The sequence below is a fragment of the Sciurus vulgaris genome, assembly GCF_902686455.1.
Source record: "Sciurus vulgaris genome assembly, chromosome: 15".
Lineage (NCBI taxonomy): Eukaryota > Metazoa > Chordata > Mammalia > Rodentia > Sciuridae > Sciurus > Sciurus vulgaris.
This window is the reverse complement of record NC_136476.1, coordinates 40086925-40112862: the sequence shown is the minus strand read 5'-3', so window position 1 is coordinate 40112862 and position 25938 is coordinate 40086925. Positions and strand designations below refer to the sequence as shown.

The 25938-nt window shown below is 36.5% G+C and overlaps 1 protein-coding gene across 1 annotated transcript in view; it reads left to right on the top strand.

Moving 5' to 3' along the window:
- Positions 1-25550, top strand: part of LOC306645103 (uncharacterized protein) — a 32589-nt gene extending 7039 nt beyond the window's left edge. Inside the window, exon 2 of the mRNA XM_079112404.1 lies at positions 21659-25550. Coding sequence (XP_078968530.1) covers positions 21659-22192 — 534 coding nt within the window. The 3' untranslated portion in view covers positions 22193-25550. The remainder of the gene's footprint in view (positions 1-21658) is intronic.
- Positions 25551-25938: the final 388 nt, after the last annotated feature.

Genomic DNA, 25938 nt, shown 5'->3' with positions numbered 1-25938 from the left:
AACTAAATTATAATTCCCTTTTATTATGACATCTGGACCTTTTATGTGGCATAAAGCCTATTGGAATTGTGGAGGTCGAAAGACATCTGTCAGAATCAGTCATAATTAGGGTATGAGTTGAGAAAAGGGCTCATGTAATTGCATCCACTAAAGAGTAAAAGCCAAGGGGTAAGGAGGACACAGTTCTTTACTGATTTTCAAGTAAGTTAGGAATCCTGCAGAGTAGTAGAGAAAAGACCTTGGGGTCCAGTGCAGAATCTCTAGTGTTGACTCTCCTGTGGTTTTGGACAGGTCACCTGGGCTGTCTATGTGTGAACTGTGGATACACTTCATGGCTACGTATGTTTCTTAAACACAGACCCTCTAAAAGTTTTAAATGCCTGTTGTCACTGCACTTCTTGTCGGTGTCTTAAGGGAATTCCTCACAGGAAGGCACTACCCTTACACACACACACACACGTACACACACACGCACACACGTACACACACACACCCCCACAATCACACATTCACTTCCATAACCAGGTAAAGCGCTACCTGCACCTAAGTTTCCCTGTTAGAACTGTTCTCGCCTGCTTCCAACATTTCCCACTGCTCTCTCCTGAGTCCAGCCTTTTTGACTGCTCTCTATTCCAGTTGGCAAAAGAGGTTAGGACTTACTAGTTTTATCTTGTGGAGGTTAAAGATCTTGCACTCCTGAACAGGATAATTGCAAAGGCCCCTTTCAATGCTAACATTTTGCAATGTCTGAAATCCAGCCTAGGCGCCCAATAAAAGAGCAAAGTCAGAAGGCTGAAGAATGGACTAAGTCAGTTTGCAGACTAAAAAAAAAAAATTATTAAAGTGCAGAGAAATAAGTGGAGCTTTAATAGCAATGTGTATATATATATATATATATATACATACATTGCTGTTAAATATATGCATTAAATACATCATATATACATGAAAATGAGTTCAAATGTCAAAGCAAAAATGTAAAAACAATTAGATTTTCATGAGAAGAAACTAAAAATGTAAAAGATAAATTTCATAATGGAATAGTGGCTTTATAATAGCAAAACCAGTGAAAGCTTTAGTTTTTTTTAATATGAATTCCTCTTTGGACACTAATTGGAGCAGAGTGGTTATATTCCAGGAAAACAAAGCCTTACATGGCAAAAGCAAGTTGGAGGACAGGGTAATGTAAAACAGCATTCCAGAACAACACAAAAGACAACCAAACCCACACATTTTGAAAGAGATATATATATATTTTTTTTTAAAAAAGAATATTCTAAAGTAGACTGAAAGTAGGAAACTATTGTCCCTTTTTGTGTCTGAAAATTAAAATCTGCAACTATACTGACTGAAAGTTGAAATTTAAGTATTGGAAGAAAAAAACCCAGACCAATTTGTCATCAAAAATAGAGTTGCTGGCACCTGTGGCATTCTAGAAAATAACACTAGTTTATGCATAATTGTATATGAGAGTAAGCAATGGAAGTGAACAAATGTCACTTATCAGTTACCAGGGCCTCTCCATCTGAGTAGCAGCTCAGAGGAGGGAACAGTCTTAGCACACACTTTCTCCAGCTCCCACTCCTGAATTACAGAGGCCAGGCAGGAGTCATGGCCTGTGCATGGACTTCAAAGTCAGGATGTATTTGAGTTCCAGTTCAGAACTTAACTTCTTGGTGTGTGTCACTTGGACAAGACTAAAATCTCTCTGCTTCACCTTCCCCATTTGTTAAATGGGGTTATGCTAAGCACTAATATTCCCTCCCAGGGATGCTGTGAGGATCAAATGAGCTCATACAGGCAAAAATATTTTGTAAGTGTACCTGGATACTTCTATCATAATATGGAGAGATCATTTTGGAATTATTTCCAGGGAGAAGAGGGAATTAAACAAGGTGATGAGTCAGTTTTTTTTTTTTTTTTCTTTCTTTTCACTTGTGGACGTTCTTGAACCTTTAGGACGTCATCTAAATTAAGGGTTACTAAATCCGGAGACCACGGATCATGAGAGGACCTGTGGATGGAATTCAGGGAGTGTGAGCTCATATACAAAACCCAAAACTTGTATTTTATTTTCATTAACCTGTAAGTGAAATTTATCATTTCCTTCAATTACAAAGGAGGCAACAAGTTGCATTAATATTTAACAGGAGCTGTGACATTTTCATGAGTTGAAATGAGACACTTTTGTATTACATTGCAAGTTCTAATAGCTAGAAATTGTTTAACGCAGCTTTGACATTATAGTAACTATTGGACCTGCTAGATTGATCTTGTTATTTAATATGTTAATAAAGCAATGCATGTATTATTGTAACAAAATTTGTGTTTTATAATTTAGATATTTTGGTATCATTGATTTCCTTTGTAATCTGATATATTTTATCTTATGCATTTCTTCTGAGGAGGGATCCATGGACTCAAAAATAGTTTTGTTTTTTTTTTTAAGTTCTTATTCTGATAGAAGAACAGTAGGCTTCACTAGATAAGATAAGGGCATTAAAGAGTAACCTATCTGCATACTGACTATTCTGAGAAAAAGTTTCCACTTATGCAAATAAAAATAGCTGAACATTGTAATACGATGAAACAGTGCTCTGGACAAAGAAGTCATATTCTTTTCACTCTCTATCTCAAAAGAGTATCGTCACTGTCACGCTTGGAGGATTCAGGCCAAACCAGGGTGACAATCATAGTGAATGACAAATAGTACACATGCCTTACAGAGTCAATACCTTCCTAATACGTGTAAATGATGCCTGACTGGCATCATCTGGAGTGCTCTCATCTAGAAACCCAAATTAAAAGATAGAGGTTTACATATTATTTTTAAATTTTGTGACTTTGCCATTACGCATATAATGTGTAAAAATGGGAATAACTGAGATTACTCCACTCTCATAGACCTTTGTTTGAACATTTGTTAGAGCACTCAATGCATACCTTAATATATGTGTATCTTTCTCCCCAAATAAATCTTAGTTCCTTGAACTCTCAGTCTTTTCTTGGCATATTCTCTACTGACCTATGAAGAAATAATTAACACCTATGAAGAAATAATTGAGTAAATTATCCTGGTGCACATTTTGATAGTCAGGAACTTTTTATTGCATTCATAGTCTCTTCTCCAAGCTCTGCTTTGTGCTTAAAAAATTTGACTACATTTGCAAAAACACAACAATTAAGCAAGCATTTATTTTCTATATCAGGTTCTTCTTGATTTTCCATGTTGAATATTTAAGCTTCCTCAATAACAGGAATTTGAGAGTTATGTTTATCCTGGGAATTATCAGCATTCTTCATTTTGCTTGGCCGTGGTGTCCTTACATCTGATGATGCATGTCTTTGAGGTCTGCTGGTGATATGTGACAACAGGACTTTCCAACCTGGAAGGGTCCTGATTTTCTTTTGGGTTGGTGATTACCAACGCCAGCGGAGGTGAAAAAAACTCACGCAGGCTTCCTGATGGGTCAATGCTAGACTCAAGCTGGTTCCGTTCAGTACATTTTCATCCAATGCCCTTCAATCTCATCAGCCTTTCTTTAGTTTGTTCTGTGCTCAAAATTCTGCATAGAATTCTTTGGTCAGTTTTGAAAATTCTGCATGTCTTGTATTTTAACTACTAAAGATTCTGAGAATTTGTGCAACAAAAAAGTGCCCAATTTTAATACACAATTTTCAGTTTATTTGACCACAGAATTACCTTTCCCGCTTAGAGCCACCTAATAAGGAGTCTACTGTGGAACTCTTCAGCTCTGCACAGTGATGAGCTTTGATGATGATGATGTTGATGCTTGCAATAGTGATGTTTACAGTGTTGTAGACACTGTTTTAAACACTTCATATATACATATGACTCATTTATTTTTCATAACAACCCATTAAAGCAGGAATTATAGTACCATTTATTTTACAGATGAGAAAACTGAGGGCCAGAAAAGCAGCTGGAATGTAGTAGCTTGTTGCTCAAATAATTGTGCCACATTGTAAATCAGGCCTTCTTAACATCAGCATTATTGATGTTTTGACCTTATAATTTGTTATGGGAGGCTGCCCTGTGCATTGTAGGATCTTGCCCTTTACCCATTTGTGTCAACCAAAAATGTCTACAGACATTGCCACATGTCCTCTAAACTGTTTCTGGTTGAGAATTGATGTTGTAAACTTGTAAAGAAATATAGTTTCCTGTAGAGCCTCCTTAGTAACTTTTACAGTGACTCATACTCATGATTGGGCAAATTACACATTGCAGGTCCTGTGAGTACGTCAAGCAGTGTACACTTGTATGGGGGCGGATGTGAGTTAAACTTGACCCATACTACTCTCTGCCGCACCAGTTCATTACACTGCTTCTGGTGAGAGCCAGAAGGCCACAGTTGTTGATTCTGCTTTCACCTTCTTTTAACTGCCCTCAGCACACACCCCCAATTCATGTATTGTTTCCATTTTGTACTTCCCCTTGGACTTGACCCATCTAAACGCCACACACACACACACACACACACACTCTCTCTCTCTCTCTCTCTCTCTCTCTCTCTCTCTCTCTCTCTCTCTCTCTCTCTCTCTCTCAGGCACATACGCAGTCTTATTTTTTTCTTGGTGTAATAGAGGACTTAATACATCTGAATTACTCCACAGTAAGAACTTAGGCCTGAGCCAAGATTAACAGTCTCCAAGAAAAACATACCCAGCAATGAATAACTTACAAAGATTTGGCAAAGAAAAAGTAAAGTTATATGATGAAGTATATTACTAAGTTACTGGGTTTTATTTTTCCAGTGTGATAACGTATTAAATTCACACACTTCAAATGGATTTGAGACTTCAGGTCATTGTTTCTTTGTAATTTAATATACCATTTTCAGGAGAAACTCAGGTATTAAAAAACAACAGAGAAAAAAAGCCAGATTTTAATCATGTTCCTGCCTAACATGTACTGTGTGACCTCATGTCTTTTTTTAAGGGTTTGTTTCCCCACTAGTAAAATGAGATAATGAGATGAAACTGATCATATAGTTGAAGAGTTGAAATAAGAAAATAGATGCACCGATATTTGGCCCAAGTCCTGGCTTGCAAGTTTACCTCCTTCCTTCCAAGGCCAATTGCTCAGGGCTTTCACCTTCACAATGTATTTTTTTTTTTTTTTTTTGACAATTCTTTAAGTGTAAACCAATTGTTTTTTTAAGGGAACAGCGATACAATCAAGTAACCTAGTACAGGTAACTCTTATTACAAGGTGGGGTTTGGAGTTCAGGGAGAGTATGTACAGTACTCAAAACCATTGAGTTTTGAAAGCTTTATATTTAAAGATAGCAAGGTAGTAGAGGGAGGGAGAGTGAGGAGTCACACAGGGCCTTGTGGGAAGAAAGCTCTTCCTCTGATTTTCGTGGCCATTGACTGATTCAATGAATATTTGAATGTCTACTGCACACAAATACTTTTGCATAGTATTGCAAGTGCTATGCAAAATCTGGGGTACCGAGAGAGCAAAATACCAAAAATTAACTACTCTAACCCTGCCCCATTAAAACTTAGTGACCCTGAAGTAGGTTCTGAAGTTTAGATGGATTTGGAAAGAATACTGAGATCCATTAATCACATCTGCCATGGGCAAGAGATAAATATGGCAGAGATGGAGCAGAGTTCCATAGTCCTTAGGTACAATATCTTTCAAAATGTAGATCTGACCCAAATTAGTATATCATGAAATCAACTTCTTGGATCACCATCAGTGTCATTTCAGAAATAGAAGAAAAGGAAATATGGAATTATCAAAGTGTGTTGTGCATATTGATTAGTGTTTTGTAAAACTTGGCTTTAGTTATGTATGTATTGTGTCCCAGAGTGTGATGGAAAATACATTTCCTATTATTTTCGAAATTTATGAGAATAGTGGCTGCATAAACTCCTATTCCTTTCTTTCTACATTCAAACTGTTTGTATTTCTGAAATTATATGACACATTTGATAGTCTGGGCCCTGTTAATCAAAAACATATAATGACATATTTATTCCAGTAGTCATTCTTTAATACATAATATGCTTATTCTTTCAGTCTAATTTTATTAGTGTCTTCATAGCTTGGGTAGGGTGGTTAATAATTGTATTTATGGCAAGTTACAGTGGGAAGCAAAATAGCCAGGTATGTAGAAACCTCGGCACTAGCGTGATGCTTTGCAGTACAGGCCATGCCACTTTAGACCTGCAAGGCCAAATTGTGATATCACACGGCAAGGTCTTGTAGAAGCAGCATCAGAGTGAAGCATAGCAAATAAAGATGCTGCTATGTGTTACATGTTGGGAGCATGTCCATGGTGAAGGATTAGGAACTGCAAACACTGTTTTACCACTTGACGTCACAGCTGTTGGTTCCATTTTATTTCAAAAGGGTAGGGAGAGAAATGAAACTCTATAATAAGGATAGAAGAAGTGTCTGTGGGAGAGTATTTGGAAACCACAAGGAAAGGGGTCTAGGAAAAGAGAATAAGAAACAAGATAATAACACTTTGCTTTTAGTCTAAGAACTGATTTCAAGCACAAAATAGTCACTTAAAAGTCATATATCAATGCTTTGTGATTAGAGAAAGAAAACTTTGTCATGCAATAGGCTTGGAGGACAGTCCCAAGATGAGAACTGGATAGTCCAAACATACTTTCAAGACATGGTCAATTAAAAGCACCTTGAGTTTGTGGCAAAAAAGAATGGGGTTTGAATCTACTTTTGCCAAAGAGCTAGGAGCAGATCATGTCATCTCTTGGAAACCTATTCTTCTCACATGTGAAGGAGATTTATATATATATATATTTTCACAGGATGATTCACATTTCACAGGATGATTATCAAGATTGACAGAAAACTCATCTGTAAAACACCTAGCACATGAGTGGCCAAAAGGTTAGTTCTCCCCAACACCCCACACTATTGGAAAACACAGATTTGCAGTGTATTTTTGAAGCATAGACAATTTCTACATGAACACATATGGAAACATGGGAAGTCAAAGTTGGAAAACATACAGAAAACTTCCCCAAAGGACCTTCAATTGCAAAGTAGTGGAGTCTGTCATACCCTACCTGTGTGCCTGTTGCTATTTGCTTTGTCGTTTTTGCAGGGAACAAGGGACAAGGAGCTCACTAAGGCCATCCTTTCTGCATTACTGTCCATTGCATTTCATACCATGATCCAGATCAGCAGTAGTGCATCATGCACTTGTAGAGCCAGTATTTCTTGCAGGTTAAAAGATCTCATGGAAAACTTATTTTTACTTCTCTGAATTGGTTAAATGAGGCCATTAGATTATCTGGGCTTGTTGAATAAAGTTTCCAACCAAACTTTCACATCCTAAGATTCTGAATACCTTCAATTGAATTGTGATCCTCAGTATGGCCCTGCTATACCTTTCTACCACTTTGATGGGAGACTTTTCAGCTTCCAGTCGTTTGGGGTGGTAACTACAGTTACAGTTAGAAAGAACATTAACAAAAATAGCTGCTCCTTCCCTAGTTCATCAGTCCCCACCTCGTAAAATGAGTGGCTGTAGGAAGAGAGCCCTCCTGTTTCCTGGAGAATTGCTGAAAGCAGGACTTCCTTATCAAGAAATAATACAGGAAGTGCATAGTGACAAGCCATACTTGCATGTGAACACAAATGATGTTATCTTTATCCAAACAGCTACCTGTTATGACATGTACCTTATAAAAACTCCCAGAAAAGTGCACCTCAGTGAATGGCACTTTAAAAAAGCATTTATTCACTTAACTTGCTTGGAAAATCAAACCAGAGCTTACCTTGTTTGCCCAAGTGAAATACACCAAACCATGTTTTCTCTTGCTATTTCAAGTTTACTACCCTCTCTGTGAGTGACTTTGGTGTGTATTTTCTGTTCTGCTTCTCTGTAGATTGGCATTAATGTGAACCAACAATTTACAGCTTTGCTGGGCTTTTTATTTTAAAAAAAATTCTAGAGGAGTGTTGACTTCATGGGAAGGATTTGAAATTGCCACCCTGCATACTGGCAAACTGTCACCACAGTCAAAATTCTAGGAGGTACTAATTGAGAGAAGACAAATGTTATTACAACAGCACAGAAGGCAGGTGTTTTATCATTTTCCTGGACTTTGGAATCTTTATCAATTTCAAGTTTGCAGTATTCTAAATAATATAAATGTATGAATTAGTTTAATTTTACCTTGTGAGATTAAATGATTCAGAAGTTTGATCTTTAAGACGTATATGAATTCCTTACAGATTTACTGGCAAAATACTGCAATTTTGAGTCCTATAGAAATACATGCTTTTTAAAATTGTATTCCCCTAGCCAGCTCCATTCAGCTTTTGTGCTGTTTATATTATTCTTTTCAGATTTTTTGTTATAATCAATGTAATTTTATTGAATCCTTGAACATTTGTTTATAATTTTAGGAAATCTTTGTAAGATGTTAAAAAAGACTAAATAAATACTAATATACAAAATAGAAGTTATATTTAAAATAGACCCACCTAAGAATTAAAAATGTTTTATCTTAACATTTACCGGCCATCCTCTAAAACTTTTTTGAAAAGCATTTTTGTCACCTGAGTTTGGTGGCGCATGCCTGTAAGCACAGCAACTCAGGAGTTTAAGGCAGGAGGATCAGACACTCAAAGCCAGCACCAGCAACTTAGCCAGGCTCTGAGCAACTTAGTGAGACCCTGTCTGAAATTTAAAAAAAAAAGAAAATTTAAAGGGGGTACTGAGGGTGTGGCTCAGTGGTTAAGCACCGGGGTTTTAATCCCTGGTACACGAAAAAAAAATTTGTCACTCATCATCAAAGTGAGGGAAAATTTAAACAATTTGGTTTCTGTTCTTGCCAGTGGGCATTTTATGCTAATCAAGTTATTAAGTTGGAAGGCTGTCAAGGGTTTGAGCTGAATGTCATATTCTCCAACAGCCAAACCCCGTAAGTGCTTTTCTGGGGGCTGATGTTTTCTGATGTGCTCAGCCTCAATAATGCTGCTTACTTCTCTAAGTGACCTGATCCCCACATACAAAGAAAAAAAAAAAAAAAAAAAACCCAGCTGTCTGGAAGGCCGCTCAGTATAAAGACTTGTTAGTTGACAGAGGGAGGGGAGGAAAGGTGGGGGTGGAAAACTTCACCACAGTTAAAAATTTCCAGCCTGAGAATCCCTAGGGTCTCCTATTCTTAGACTTAGTTCTCACTACTGGATTTACTAGGAATCTTTCTTTTGAGAGATCATCATTTTAAACTCTTATAAATTGTTTAAATAACTTATATTAATGGGTCACATCTCCACTGTCAATCTGAATCATTGTTCTTGATGATTTAACAGAGTAAATGGGCCAGTTTCCAGTGATTGGTTGTTTGGGGAGCAGAGCATGGTCTCCAAGGACAGGGAGTCTGCAGAGAGGACAGACCACCTTGTCTGGTTTTACAGCTGTGAGAATCATGGTCATGTCTTAGCCTTGAGGTTCAGAGTTGAGACTTCAAACCACATGTGGTCAGTGTCCATTTCACTTCTTTGAATGCGGTGTTTCTTTCCTTCATGCTCAGAACAATGCTTTTATATGCTTGCAAGTTTGAAGACCAAAATGTGGTGTGAAAAGTGCATTTTTGTGTGTTCATTAGCTTAACTTTGTATTTATTTGAAAATACAGACTGCATTCTTACATCTGCAAGGTCTCCTGACATTGGAGGGATTAAAAAACGAAACTAAAGGGCTGGGGATGTAGCTTAGTGGTAAGAATACTTGCCCAGTATGCACAAGGCCACAGGTTTTATCCCCAGGACTGGAAGAAAAAAATCCTTAAAACAAAGCCAACGATCACAAAAAAATGATAGAATGGCAGCTGCCTGTGGTTTTATTTTTATATTTTAAAATAATTATTACTCTTGATACATTTTATCTTCAAAGTGTTTGGTGAATATTAATTAACTTTTTAAAACTTTAAAGGAACCCAAGTCATCTTGCTTTTTCATAGTGAATAGCCCATTGAAGTCAGGTGGTATAAGATTGAGCTATAATTGAGCTATAATAGAATTATTAAAAGAATCTTAATGGTAAGCCTGGGCTTCAAAGAACAGAGATCTAAGTGGAGTAAAGTAATGTGCATCTAAGAAAGTAATTTGGTTCATGCTGATGAAAAGCTGAATTTATTGTCTTTGCCAAATAAATTCATGGCCAAATAAAATCCCTTAGTGGTGAGTGAAACGACTGGGTTTAATTTGATTTCTGCTTTTTTTCAGGAGACTATAGAGTAACATTTGACAGGACATCTGCATTAGACATTTAGAAGATGTGAATGTTTAGTCAATTTGAGCCCAGTACTTTTTCCATACTTAACTGGAGAAGTAGCAAAAAGTAATAATAATAAGCCCAGAATTAACCCATCCAAATAAAAAATGGCCTGAAATGGTTAGCCCTGAAAAACATTTTCAAAACAAAAGTACAATTACTTAAAAGTTGATAACATCCTACAATTTTAAAATAATTTCCATGCTGAATTTATGAAAGACTTGCTTTCATAGAAGGTTTCTCTTTTAAAGTGGTTATTCTAATATGGTACATATTATTTCCTGATCAACTGTTCTCTAATCTGCTTACATTTATGCCATATCTCCTACACCCTCCCCCTCCCCATGCACACACCACAGACAGTTATCAGCAGTGAGTTAATTTTTAACCCTTGTGGCAATGAGGAAGTGCTCCAGTGGATAAATTCAAAACCCTGGACTCCACTAGTTGATCTTAATCCCTTCTATGTAAGGAGTGCACCTGATAGAATACAGTAAAAAGAAAAATATTGCATGTCTGCATATATATGTAGACACAGTAATAACCACCCATGAGGATGTAATTCCAGAAATGTCTTAAGGTAACCTTTACTTACCTGAGCCTCAGTTTTCTCATTTGTAATATGGCCTCAGTTAAAAAGCAAACCAGGGACCGGGGTTGAAGCTCAGTGGTAGAGCACTTGCCTCACACATATGAGGCACTGGGTTCCATCCTCAGCACCACATAAAAATAAATAAATAAAATAAAGGTATTGTGTCTACAATAAAAATTTTTTTTTTTAAAAAAGCAAAGAAAAAACATTAGCTCAATTCTTGTCACACAGCATGTTTTTCATAAATGTGTATTCTTTTCGAAATCAAGATCCTTGCATGCTCCTGTTTCAGAGAAAGACAACTGTTTAGTTCCTGACTGTCTTATGCCTGAGCACATTGGCATGGGCTGATGTCTCCTAGAGATCTACCTTGTCTGTTTTTTTAAATATATATTTAAAATTTTTCGATTAACATTAATTATATTAATGGGATTCAGTGTGACATTTTAATTCGTGTGTAGTGTGCACTGATTAAATCTTCTCCATTTATTCACCCTGCCTTCCCATCCTAGTTTGTCAGTATTCTGTGTTCATTAGTCCTCAGAATCCTGTGCAGTTGTCAGTTCCTCAGAAGTTCTGACTTCCTTCAGGATACAATTCATGAATGCTTTCTCTACCTTTTCCCTCATCTTTACATATTTCTATTATAGCTTGTATGATTATAAAAATAATGCAATTTTTTATCTGCCTGACATATGGTAGGTGGTAGTTCATCAGTGTTGAACTGCATGGAGTTCATCTCTGTTCTCTATTCCCATGTCTGTATAGGTTCATTTTTTGTTGAGATGAAATAAAGTAAAAATGCTCACCTCAGTCACTTGAAGGTTTTTAAGATTCAGTTAGATGTAACATAGCAGCTTTTTTAAAAAACATGCTCTATTTTTAAAAAGTTATCTTGTTTTTCCTATAAAAAGTAGACCATTTAAATGGCAGAACTTTGGGAAAACACATAGTAGGTTCCCTCGTATTCATCATTTCACTTTTATAGTTTCAGTTACCTGTGGTCAAGGACAGTCCTGAAAACATTAAATGGAAGATTCTGGAAACAAATAATTAATGAGTTTTAAATGACTTTCTTCATAGTATATCATTATAATTATTCTACTTTATTTTTTAGTTAATTTCTTGCTGTGTCTGATGTATAAAGTAAAACTTCATTGTAGGTATGTGAAAAATATAATATGTATGGGACCTCCATTAGTAGTCTTTGGATGTATTTGCCACAGATTGGGAGGGGGGCCTACTGTACATTTGTAATGAAGAAAATTGAAATAATTTTTATTCCATTCCTCAGGGATAAACATTTATAACATTTTGATATATTTCCTCAGTCTATTTACTTAAATATATATGTATACATATTTATTTAAGCAAAGTAGGGCTGTTACAACTTATGCTATTTTGTAACTGTTTTGCTTCTTATCAACTAGCTTATATCATCATGTATCAGTAAATATTCATCTAAGATATATTTTAATGCTTCATTTAATTTCATCATATGAACCTACTATATAATGTATTGTTGAAGATATAATTTTTTCCAGTTTTGTTGTCATAAATTATTCTGTGTGCACATCATTATATAAAGGATTTAACATTCAACTGGTTTAGCTGCACTGGTTTAAATTATTGAAATATTAGAAAATAGTTACCACCCAAGTCTTCTGCATCCCCTTCTGAACTGATGGAACAGTTCAGCAGTGAAGGGGTTTGTGCCAGGCCCAGGAGCAGGGGGCACAAAAGGTATCTATTTTGATTAGTCCTGATGGTGATATATCTGTTCAAAATAGTTAACAACATCCTGATTCTCTGCACTCATTTCTCATTAGTTTTTGAAGCCCTAGTAGTGAAAATCTTTGACCAACAAAACATGTGTCAGGATCCTATCAGGAACAGCTCTATTGAGTTAGGATAATTCATGGAGACTCACTGAGGTTACTGTTTAAAAAGGAAGGGAGAAATGCAGAGAGCAGATGAAAGTAGAGACCATCTTTAACCCCTAGACCTAAAGTTGAATGGTTACTAAAACCTGCCAGGAGAGAGCCACTTTGAGAAGAGCTGTGACTTGTGATAGAGGGTCACAATCAAGAAGTGGCACCCCTGTGGGGAACAAGCCCAGGGGATGGAGATCCTAGATTCCCTCTACCCTCTTCTCTCTGACCTCCTATCAGGCCTCTTCCTTGCTGGCCACCACAGGACGAGTACTGGGAAATCTGTTTCTATCGTTCCCTTTAGCTCAGCCTCTCAGGATGGAGAGTGAATTTGGAGAGGTAAGAGAGCTGGCACATGTTTAAACTCTATTCCATAATGAAAATTTGTCTCTAGAAAAATGGTTTATATTCTCAAATGTAGGCTATAATCAGGATAGGAGTTGATTATATTTACTTTACAGAAATCTGAATTGACTTATGAGGGAGTGCAGTCTGGGGCAGTGGCGGGAGGGAAGAAGCACAGGGGTATAAAGTCCCTGAGAGAGGCAGGGGAGGGAAAGCCCCTGGGGATGTAGGAGCACCTTGGCTAATCCCTCCTGCCCCCAGAGTTCAGCAGTGGGGAGAGCAGGTGTACAACTGCAGAGAATGGTGGATCTTCAGCTCTCTCTACACAGGACAGTGGGCCGCCTCCTGGATTCACGAATGTTATAAAATTACCTCAGAAGAGACCTTAAAAAATGTCTCCGTCAGCTATATTCCAACTGTTTTTAGTTGAAGAATCCTTTCATGAAATGAAATTTTATGCAGAAGCCCAACATATAAAACAAACAAAAGTACAGCTGCTGTGGTGAGGAGGGTGAGCCTCCCACCCTCCCTTCTCCTCCAATTCTGTACCCTAGGGACTTCGACGATTCCCCTAAGCACACAGTGTCCTGGCGATGATGTCTCTGCCTGTGGACTGTACTCTATGTCTGGACAGAGTCTTCTCCAGTAGTCGTCAGTTTGTCATGGAGGTTTCTCATGTGGTTTCCACTCCACGCTATGGTCTCACCAGCTTGATAATAACAATGAGCTGTGATATAACCCTTGCCTACTTCTGAGCCTTGTGTTTGTGTTCTATATCCTGGCTGCACTTTATAATCATGTGAGGAACTTTCATAAACAAACCAGTGCTCTGGCCCTATCTCCAGAGAGCCTGCATTGTTCACTGTGCACTGGGTGGATAGGCTTCAGTGGTTTTCAGAAGCTCAGAGGATTCCAGTGAACAGCAAGGGCTGAGAACTTCTGTTTTGGTGGCAGAAAGCACTAGTTCCCAGAAAGGAGGTTTGCTTAGGTTCGACCCAGGCAGCTCCTGATACTCCCAGCAGTTCCCACACAGATTGTGAAATCTGGGGGAAATGAAATGTAAACTGCTCATCTGGAAGAAGATTGGAGTCTGATTTTGTGACATGGAAATTGGGACTTAATTGCTCATAATTATGTTGTTTTTAAGATACTTTGTAAATCAGAAATAAACTGAGTAATAAAACTAATGAGAAGCAAATATCTGTGCATATAATAAGTGATTGGAGATAGAGTTATGTTTTCCCAAGACTCACCTATTGATGTCCCATCATATACATTAAGTAGTTATAATGCTTTTTTTTTTTTTTTTTGCATATCCAAAAAATAAGTTTAGTTTATTGGGATAAACCTACAACATACATTTTATCTAGAGATAGTTATATTTTTAATGGCTCTGAAATGGCTCAGTAAAATTAAGTTATAGTTTTATCAGGATTTTTGGGCATAAAGATAGTAGTATTTTTTAAGAATATGCATTTTACCATGTAATAAATAAATATTGTTAAGGTCTAAATGTGAAAATATAATTTATATGAAGATGTTTCTGAAATATGTAACCTAGTGTTTTACATAATGAGAAATAAATCACATTTATTTTGGTTTGCATTCTTTTTACAAAGGTTATTTTAAAATCTGTGCTTTTCTTTCATTTTTCTTTTTTTATTTTTCAACGCTGGGGATTGAACCCAGGGCTTCATGCATGCTACGCAACTACTATACCACTGAGCTGTATGCCTAGTGAAACCTGTGCATTTTTGGTTCTAGGCTGACCATGTCATTGTATTTGAACAGTGTTTTGTCCATCATTTTCTTCTTCCAAGTACAGTCTACTCTTATTATTTATGTCAGGTCTTCTAATCGTCATTGCTTTTGTCTTTGCAGTAAACAGTTTGCAATATAGTAAATGGTACAGTTTGCATTTTCTGATGGATATCAGAGATCCAATATTGAAATTACCTAGCTAAAATATTCTCCATCCTTTTAAAGTATTTTTTTTTTCTCAAAGTCCAATAGAAGTTATAGCTCTAGAAGAGAAAACTAGTGTAAAAGAATTAGGAAAAGTTCTTGCTATATTTTTGGCTTAGAAGTGTAACATGTGTTTACTTGCCTTAGAATGCCATGTGTTAATTTCATCCATTAATGGCCGTTGTCAGGAAATGGAATTGTTGTGATTTTTATGCTTCTTGCATTTCAGAGAGAACATCTCAGGCCGACACCATAATTAAGACATAAGGCTTTTAGAGAAAGATAATCCCTCTCAATACTAGCAGAAAAATAAACTTAAGAATATGTGAATGGCTTTTCACTCTGATAAAAAATAAACAGATTTGCAGTAATGAACCCAGTTCTATGAAAACCAAAAGTCCTGAGGCAGAGGCTTTCTCGCCAATTGTGGGAAGAAGCGCTTTTCCTTTGTGGTTGTATCAGATTACTAGATGCTGTAGAGAGATTTGCATAAAGGGACAGTGAAGCCCATGACATGGTAGGGCAGCCCCTTAGGCTCCCTGCCAAGTCATGTTACCTTTAAGGTTACAACTGCCTTCTCTTCACTGCACTGGGCTTGTGACTTTGGCTCTTCAGGATTTCTTTCAATATCCTCATTTCCTCTCTTCTGTTTTTGAATTTGAGATGCTTATGGGTATTTACCTAGAAATGATTTTTACACTTGAAGAAGTATTTCCAGAGCACCTTGAGTTATTTAGAAGAAAAATCTAAAAATGAATACATTTATTCTCACTCTTATTTCATGTACCTTAATATTTATCTTTCCTTGGTCAGTATTAAAATTAAAGAAATTTAGCCCCTGGAGACACATCTAGTGAAAGTGAAGCATAACTGGAGAAGGTGCAAAGGAAGAACATGGTATGAATATTGTTTTTAAATGAAGCAGAATTCCTTTTCATGAATCAGATTTGGGTTATGAAGTGTCAGTTCTGCACATTCTTTGTAAAGAGACGAAATCGGGAATGGTGATGCTTGCCTTGCAGGGCTTTGGGAGGCTTGGAAACAATCCAGTAATAACATATATAAACCCCTAGCATGAAGCCTGCAGAGCATAGAGACAAAGGGCAGCTCTTGTTAGTACTTCTGTTCTCTTCTGCAGACTGCCCACCCTCCATGTCCCACCCGAACATTTGTAGCGTATTCTCTCTGACCTTTTCTAGTCCCCTTGCCCTGATCAGGCCATATTCCCTCCTGGAACCCCCACTGGAATTCAGCTCTGCTTGGAGGCTTGGTCGTCTTTGGATCCAGAAACTGCTGTGTCAGCATTAGTGGCTCAGGGCATTAGACTTTAATAGAACAAAAGCCTCCATAAAAGCAAACAGTGATTGGGTTCAGTTTGCCAATATGCCTTCATCAGCAACACCAAGTGACCCACAGGAAAAATTTGAAAAACAAAACCAAAAAACTTCCAGTAAATAAATGCAACATAGCATTCCTTGGTCATTTTCTTTGTTGGAAGAAGGCATTCAGCCTCATCATCATCATTATCGTTGTATTAATTCGTTTGAACTGCCATAAAAAAATGGCTTAGACAAGTGGTTCAGACAATATTAATTTCTTTTGTCACAGTTCTGAAGGCTGAAATTCCCAGATCAAGGTGCCAGCTGGTTTAGTTTCTGACGAGGGCTCTTTCCTTGGCTTGCAGATCACCACTGTCCTGCTGTGTCTTCACAGGGCCTCTCTGCAGTTTGTGCCCGTAGAAAGAGAGACAAGAGAGCTCTCTGTGTCTCTTTTTACAATTCTGTTGGATCAGATCACTGCCTTTTATCTCCTTTTATTATTATTTTTTTAACCTTAATTACTTCCTCGGAGTCTCCAAATATAGCTGCACTGGGGGTCAGGGTTTCAGCATATGAATGGAGAGGCACCAACATTCAGTCCATCATAATGGTCATTATCATCATGTATTTGATAACATTTTCTTACCATTCAAAAGACCAGGACATGATAGAAGGGCTGCCTGTTAGGTTTTATTGAATATCTATGTTATGCTGGCTGCTGTGGCAAATTCATGCACGTGTTATTATTTTTTAAGCATATTAAGCAGGTTTTATTTAAAGGTAGTTACACAGACTTTTGGGAGGGAGAAGGGGCCACAGCTGATGTTCTGGTATCTCAAGAAGTGAGGGTACCCTGCATGCATTATTTTTAAAAATTCTTCAATACATTATCTCATATTTGATTGTCACAGCAACCCTGTATGAGATAGGTATTATATGTCTCCATTTCATAGGTAGAAAATCAAGCTTTGAATAAATTTAGTAATTTGCTGATTGTACCATTTACAAGCACGTGGAATGACAACAGTCTTCTGTCGTGCAGCTGTGCTCTAAACCCCTGCATCACAGCCTTATGATGATGCTTGCATCATAGCTCTAACAGCAGAAGTTGACAAAGGCAAGTGACACACGTACTCCAGAGTCAGCATGTGCAGAGTCACATAGCTAGGGTGTGAATTCAGGGAGAATGGAAGCCATCGTCATGATCAATTACAATGCTGTGTTTGCTCTTATTACACTTTGTGCAAAACTTGATCAGAATTTACCAGACTGTGTGGAAATATATGCTGGGTCATTTACCTTTATCCCAGCTCCCACTTGGGAACCTATTGGGAGTAGAGGTTTAGCACAGTGCTTGCTATATAATAGATACTCAGCAAGTATTAAACTAATGGAATTATTAGTATGTTGGTGACTGCGAGATAACTAAGCCTTCTCATTGTTACCTTAATCACTTATTAACAGAGGATAATAACATCTAGCACTGTCATTTTTCTGAGGATTAAGTACATACTATTTATTTTAAAAAGTAGTTGCTTCTCTTCCCCTCCTCCCTTTTCACTGGATTTGTATACATTTGGGAAAACAGGAAAGAGTTTAATTTTGTCCTGTGTCAGGCAAAGGGTTGTACAATAGGGACCCCTCTATTAAATATCTCCCACATTTTCTACTAATTAAAAACTGTTAATATTCACCTAAAATTTTAGATCTCCTTGAAGGCATAAGGTTATTAACCATTTGCTGTTTATCTTGAATTCTTATAATGCTGGGATAGATTTCTTCTTTCTCATTCTTAGAGAGAATATGTTCAAAAGAAGTTTAGAGTGGGTAAAGGAGCGTAACTGTGTAATGGGGCTCTTCAAGGAGGAACAAGCCTGACAGTACTACAGTGTGTGGGGCAGGAGGATGAGATACACAGGAGTGGGACAGGCAGAGGGAAGAGTATGAGAACCTTCAGCAGGAAAGACAAGGACTGGCAGGACAAGCAGGGCATTAAAACCTACCAATTCCTCTATATCTTGGAAGTTGAAGCCTGGGAATTGTTTTTGATGCCTGATGAACATACTGAGTTGTACCTCATGCAGATTCCTAAATTAAAAACAATTATGTTGCATTCTATCTTTGGTATTTTTCTTCCATTGAAATAATTGTATCAATATTAAAATCATGCATGGCATATATATGTGCATACACACTTGTACATGTATGTACACAATCTTGCTGCTGAAGACACTTTGAAAAGCCTTACTACTTTGATTTCCTTTTCTTAGTCATTCCTAAATTGCCTTTTTTACTCCAAAAGTATCTATGATTTTTCCAGTAATTATTCTTAGTAATCCTATGACAATGTTTTAGCACAAATGAATTGAATATATTTTTGCAGTAATTATTTTTTTCCTCATTGCATCAGTTTTTGTATATGACTGTGTACAATGTGTGACATCAATACATGGGCTCCTCCCTAAAGCTTGAGGCCTCCCATGGCCATAATGTTATCTTTGCTCATTTATGAGAAATGGAGGCATTTCTTCATTGTAATAGTGCACACACACAAAGACATTTGTGTGTGTGTGTGTGTGTGTGTGTGTGTGTGTGTGCGCGAGCATAGCTAAAATCTTTCTCGCAGCCTGCCAGATGTAGGACAGACACACATCTGGCTTCTATCAGTTAGGGAGTAGCTTTAAGCACATCCTGTTAAATTGTCTGTTCCCAAAAGCAATCCCAACACATTCAGTGAATGTTATTTTTTCCCCACAGTTATGTTCTTGATTGGACCACAAATTTTTCCATAATACTCTACTTGAAAAATAGGACATTCTAGCTCCTTATTCATAATCAACTCTCACCCCCAGCCTTTTTTAGAAAACTCTTATAAAAAAATGAGACATTAAGTGGATTGTATTCCAGCTTTGAAAAGACACAGTGAGTATTAGTTGCACCATTTTTTAGTTACGTGATTAACTGGTTCTCATTTTTTGTGTCTGTATACCGACTAGAGCTGGTGTAACTAACTCTCATCTGTCCTTTATGTGTCTGAGACATACTAGATTTGCTGCTAGTTTTCAATCAATTATTAACAAAGGACAGCAGATTGTTAACTTTAAATAATTTAAAGTTAGTTAAAATAATTTGGAAAATTCTAGATTTTGAATTTTGTTAGTTATACTACTGAAGGTTTGAAATATAAAAGAAAAAAATTCATCTTTTAGGGCAAGAAAATTATAAAGGAGCCCTGAATTTTCTTCAGGGCACTTTATTGACAGCATTTTTCATGATTTAACCTTAACTCCTAAGTTACACATAATCCATTTTCTGTTTTCTAGTTGTGGCAGAATTCATGGCTAGGCTGGGTTTTTGCTGAAAATTTGTTGAAAGTTTTGCATAAAATTGTGGTGAAGGGATGCTTTTTATCAGTGATCTGGTCGAAGCCATGGTTCACTGATTACAATAGAGAAACTAAAGAAAGGACCCATGTTTCAACAGTGGCAGCTTCCCTAATAGTCAGAGGACAATCTTCCTCTAAACTTTCAAAATACAAGTAGAGAAATTAATCAATAACTTAAAATTAAAAGTTAAGTTTTTTCTCTTTCTAAATATGGAAATAAATAGGGTAGAGCATGAGTTATTATATTACCCTGTCTTTTCCTGTAAGCATTCCTCATATAAAATACTCATAGGACTTCTCTGATATCTGCTCAATCTGTCTGGTCAATCAGATAATTACTAACATTCAGTGTTCTCTGCAAAATGAATATGGAAAAACCACAAGCAATTATTGTTTTCAAATACATAACATGTATCTTCTAAAAATGGTGCAACCTGTATCTGCCGCTCAGTTGTGAATATCAGTATTAGGAATATTTTTTAAAAAGAATGAGTTTTTGAAGGGAACTTTATTCAATTAAATCTTGATTCTGGATGTACTTTGTTACCTAATCTGTATTGTATTTGACATTGACTTTGATTCAGTGCTCTGTACTTAATGAACCAAAAACTCCTAAATATTCTTACATTAGTTAGTATGTTTCCCCCCAGTTAACAATTCCAGGACAAGGTTTTATAGGGTTTTGTGCAATAGAACCATTGCACCCGTTTGCTACGTAAGAAACACACAGGGTATATTGTATGTATATAAGCGAGTGACAGCATGTGTGTACACCTCGTACCTTAATTTGGAAACACTTGGCTTTTGTTTCTGGAAGACACATTGATATTAGCGTCCTATACAAGTGAGTATGCCTCTCCCTTATTTGTACTTTGGTAGAACTCTAAATATTTTACCTGTGTAATTAGCTTGTACTTACTTATTTTTTATAAATACTATTTATTAATTTTTAATAAACATAAAGAGGACAAAAAATAATTTATAATTCCCTCTAGTTATTTTTAAAATGAGAAATAATTATTTAGAAGAATAAATTACTCATGGTTTTTTCAAGAAAAAAATTATATGTATATTTAGGATATGTGTGCATGCATGCCTGTGTGTGTCTACATATTTTTTTCTTAACAAAATTTATCCTACATAGTGTCATTATTCTTATGCCTTAATCTTTTGTAAGGACCATGAAATACTCTTATTTTGTGACTGTCATAATGTAGTTAGTCAGTGTCAGTCATATTGATGAACAGGGTGTTTCTGTTTTGTTTTCTTTGTTTTTTTTTTTTTTTTTTTTACTATTAAGGACATTATTGTAATGAATATATAACTTCATGAATATATAACTTAGTAGTATTTTGAAATGTTTTTGTGCAATAAATTTCGAACTGGGAATTGTTGGCTCAGAAGAGCATTATTTTTAAGAGCACATAAACCAGTAAACTAACTTACACACTGTAGGGTGACAGTTTAATAGTATTTAAGTACATCTGAGTGGCAGAAATTGACCAAGTAGAATTATTAGACTAAAAATAAAATTGTACTGAGTCACTGGGATGTGCTGTGGACTGCGAATATGGTTGTAATAGCCTATAATTAACTGTCATCAACTTTAGGCTTTATGACTTGGAATTTTTGTCAGAATTTCCCCATCATTTCACAAGCAGTTAGTAAACATTCTTGGGGTTCATTTTAGATCAAAAGCCATTTTAAAAAAGGAACTAGTCACAACCTTCCTGTGCTTAACTGTCTTTAAAATTGGACACTCTAAGGAACTCTGTGTTAGGAAAAAAGCTTGCATTGTCAAGTAATGCGTGTGTTTTCCCTCCTCAGGTGGAAGGGGCGATCTCGGAAAAGGGAAACACCACTGAGGCCTCGTATTGCTCCTGTAACTTGGAACTGGAGAGGAGGCAAGATGCTGGCATAGCTGTTGAGCTGAGAACCTGCTATGCCAACATATTGCCATCTTTCCTGTCTGACGGCAGCCTGGCCTCCTGTACGCCATCCCTCCACGTCCTGCTGCGGATACATGCCCTTCCATGGATGTGGGTTTTCATGACATGCCTGCCTTCCTACTCTGCACTGCAACGCTCACCCCATCTAGCCACATTGGCCTTTCTCGCTGTTCTTGGATTATACCGAGGATGTTCCTGCCTCTTAGTTTGCCTGCCTTTCTCTCATCGTTGGAGTCTCAGCAGGGATATCACATCCTCAGAAAAACCTTCCTTAACTGCACTGTCTGTTTCAGCTGTCATGTACCCCGTCATCCTTCATCCCATTACGCTGCTGTATCTTCAGAATCCTTGGTCACTCGCTGAACGTGTCTGTTCACTTGTTTGCTGTCTTGTTTCTTGTATTGGAATATGAATTCCTTGAGTTTAGGGTTTGTCTATTGAACCACTGTATCCCCAGAGCCTGACACCCAGTAAACCTTCAGTTCATGTGTTTGAAACTCCAGGCTGAACTTTATCCCATAAGAGGAGTCAAATAGTTACATTTTTCATGTTACCAATGGCTTTGATGAAACCCTGACTCCTGGGTAACAAAGAAGTAAACAGATGATGTTACTCTTGGCCAGCAAGCTGAACACCTTAAAGCAGTCAAAATAAATGCCTCATGGGGTCCATGAACCCAAAGCAGTCAACATATTATAGTGGAAAAGGCTTCAAAATAAAACTTCTGTTCCAGTCTTCCCGCTGGTGTTGCCTGAAGGTCTTCAGACAAGTCTTAGCCTCTGAGCCACCATTTTCTCAATTGTTAAATGAAGGTATTAATACCAACACCACGTGATTCTTGAGACAAGAGGTATTTTAACTAGAGGATTTTACCTTGCATCTAAAAGCATGTCTATAAAATTTCTGATATATGTGCACTCATAAACATTCCACAAATATTATTTTAGTACCAAGAAAAAAATTTTCTTTGGTTAGAAACAGGTAATCTTAAGTGGAAACACATGTTCAAACTGTAGAACATGTAGAATTCTGTATGTGAGACCAAGAAATCTAGAGAGACCATGGAGTTGAGAAGGATTTCAAATTCTTCTCCTGGTTAGTTCACACTCCTCACCTTCTTTATTTCTAAGGTTATTCACTGTCTATAGACTTCTGACCTTTCTTACAGAGTAAGAATGCTTAATAAATACTATTTGATATTCATGTTTTTAGATACTGAAATTTTTATTAAAAACTCTGCTTTTAACAGACTAAATTTTTTTTTATTAATTTTGATACTTTTCTTAGAAACAAAATAACCATCATGCTTGTCAACTAACATTATTTATTGTTACTCTGGGTATTAGAACTATAACATCCAGAAAGTGCTGGTTATACCTTTATTTCCTGCTTCTGAGAGTACATCAAGCAAAACTGTTCATTTAACGAAATTGTATAGCACAACACTGGCAATTTTAGTCTCTAACTTTTGTATTATGTTTATACAAGCTTAATTATTTTAAACACATCATTTAAAACTCAATATGACAATAAAGTACCTTAAGCAATGCGAGGTACTTTTTCTAATCTGAAGTTTCTATATCGTTTCTTTTGGTGACTTGTGTATTCATCACCTTGTTTCATCCCTTCAATTCTTAAAGTTATTGGTCAGAAATGAAGATGTAGACAGCCTCTAGCCCTGGAAGACCATTGTACGAGCCCATATTACCCATAACTTTGAAGAACCCACTGGAAATTGACAGCCATATAACCTTGTTCATTTCTATCTTGAGTGTGAAAATATTTTGTTGAGGGAATCAGTAGGCCAGGTAATACAGCTTCTTGTTATTTATTTATTTATTTTCCCTATAACTTAGTTTATGAAATTTGCTTCATGAGTTTGAGCTTCTTTTGCCTTCTTCAGAGTTCCTTCCTCTTCATCAGTTGTAGTCATATCCACTCCTCCCTTGACCTCAGTGCAGTTGAGCTGAATTCCAAGAATGGAAATGAACTTTGAGCTCACTTAAACCAACCTTCCACATCTGAATATGTTTTACTGTAATTGCTAAACACCTGAACGTTTTTTTATTTCCCAGGGTAAACAGTCATGAGAGGGGAGAATTAGGACATAGCAGCATCATAGTGAAAAGCTGAGAAATAACATTCTAAAGTATCCAATATCGTTTTTATATCAGTGGTTTTTACATTTTAGTATAAGAGCTGGAGAGTGTGTTTAAAAACACAGACTCCCAAACCATCCTGTAGATATTCAGATTTAATAGGTCTTGACTGAAATTTAAGAATCTTCATTTCTAATGAGCGCCCTATTGATGTTGATTCAGTTTGGGAATGTACTATACTTTGTCTCAAGACTTAAGTCAGAGGGCAGGTTTTAAACATTCTTAGGCAATTCTCAATATGGAACTTGGGCCTGGTGGTGAAAGGAGCCTGCTTTCTCACTGTGCCTGGGTTTATGGAAAACTGGATCAATGTTATATAGCTGTGCTTTATGCTCTGAGGTTTCTTACATAAACAGCCCACATTAACTACACATAGGAGCATTGCACCAGGGGCTACCCATGTGCTTCTGCAGGGTTGTTTTTAACTTCAATCATCTTTTCTTCACTGGTTCACATTACAGTTTCCAAGATGTTTTATTTTCTTTCCTGATTGACAGGATATTGACCCAAAGTCTTTACCTCTAAATATTCTCCCTTCTGTAGGATTTCTGTCAAATCGTAAATGATATACGAGCTCCTTGAGACCACAGATTAGGTCTAGGTCTAATTATGCAGAAGGAGAATTTTCAAGATTTATAGAACTCTTTTAGCCGCAAATCTTTCTGTAAACTAAAGAATCATATCTCAATTGACCTATTTCTTAGGTTTAGATTTTTGTGGATTCTTTTTAAAATTGGGACATCTTTCCTTTGTGAGGCAGTGTGGTATAGTAGAAAGAGCTTCAGAATGAAATGCAAAAAGTTCTGGCTTCTTGTCCTAGTCCTCTCATTTTCCAACCATGCATGTGACTTTGCCAGCGTCATTTAATCATTTTTCTTAGTAGTAAATTGGGGGTAATAGTAGGAGAGATTATATGATAGAAAGAAAAGAGAAATAACAGCTGTGAAAACTGAACATGTGGGCATATTGGAATATAATCTCCAAAAAGAACAGCTGAGGGTTTGAGTAGTAATTAATTTAAATTTTTTTTCGACATTTTATTGCTTTGTGTTGATATTGTCTAATTTGAACATAAGAAAAAAGTAGAGTTCCAGATAGAAAGCAGATAACTTTTTTCTCATCCAACCTGAACCACTCACTTTCAAATTCATTCCTGTCCTTGAAAAGAAAACTAGTTAGCTTTATCTTGAGGGAACATCCTGCTTCTGTATAAAAGAATGATAATGATTCTGTGACTCAAATACTTGCTTTCTCATTGGCTTAATATGTGATTCAAATTGGATAAGTTATATTAAACTGCTTTGAAAAATGGTAAGAAGCTCTGCAAATAGAATGTTCCAAGATATTGTTTATAAATCTTCCTTTACCCCTATGAAAGTTTATTTTTGAAATGATTGAGATTTTAATAAAATTAAAACATTTTCTTCTAAGCCTGGCTATAATGGTTTTATCTGTAGGATTTTAATTGTTTACCATTATGTTTGTAGTAGCTAGTCCACAGGAGATTTTGGGGGGTGGGCGTCTCCTTTCAGCCATCTTGTTTAGAAAAGCAGACGGGGGGAAGCATCCGATGCAATAGATTTCCTATTCTGTCATCATCATCTGTCACAAAACCCCAATAAAAGCAAAGTACTACTTTAAGTTTTCACTGAAACTTGGATGGTCTTTTTATTACCATATAAATGTTTTATGTAGTTATTTAATATTAAAAAATACACAGTTTCCAAAGTTAATTTTTTAGTGTTTTGAAAGTTAATTTAAATAAAATATTAAGAAATGTATGATAAGTGAAGATGACAAAAAAATTTGTGAAAATGTAGTTCAAACTTTAGGAGACCTAATTAGGGAGTTTAGGTAAGCAAGATCCTGCTATGGAGTAGCAGAGGAAAACTTTCTGATGAACATGTTAAGTGTTACCTAAAGTTTCTCCAATGCATGGTTCAATTTGGGAAATATGTGTATTATTCTTGGATGAAGAAAATTTCAGATTTAAGTAAGA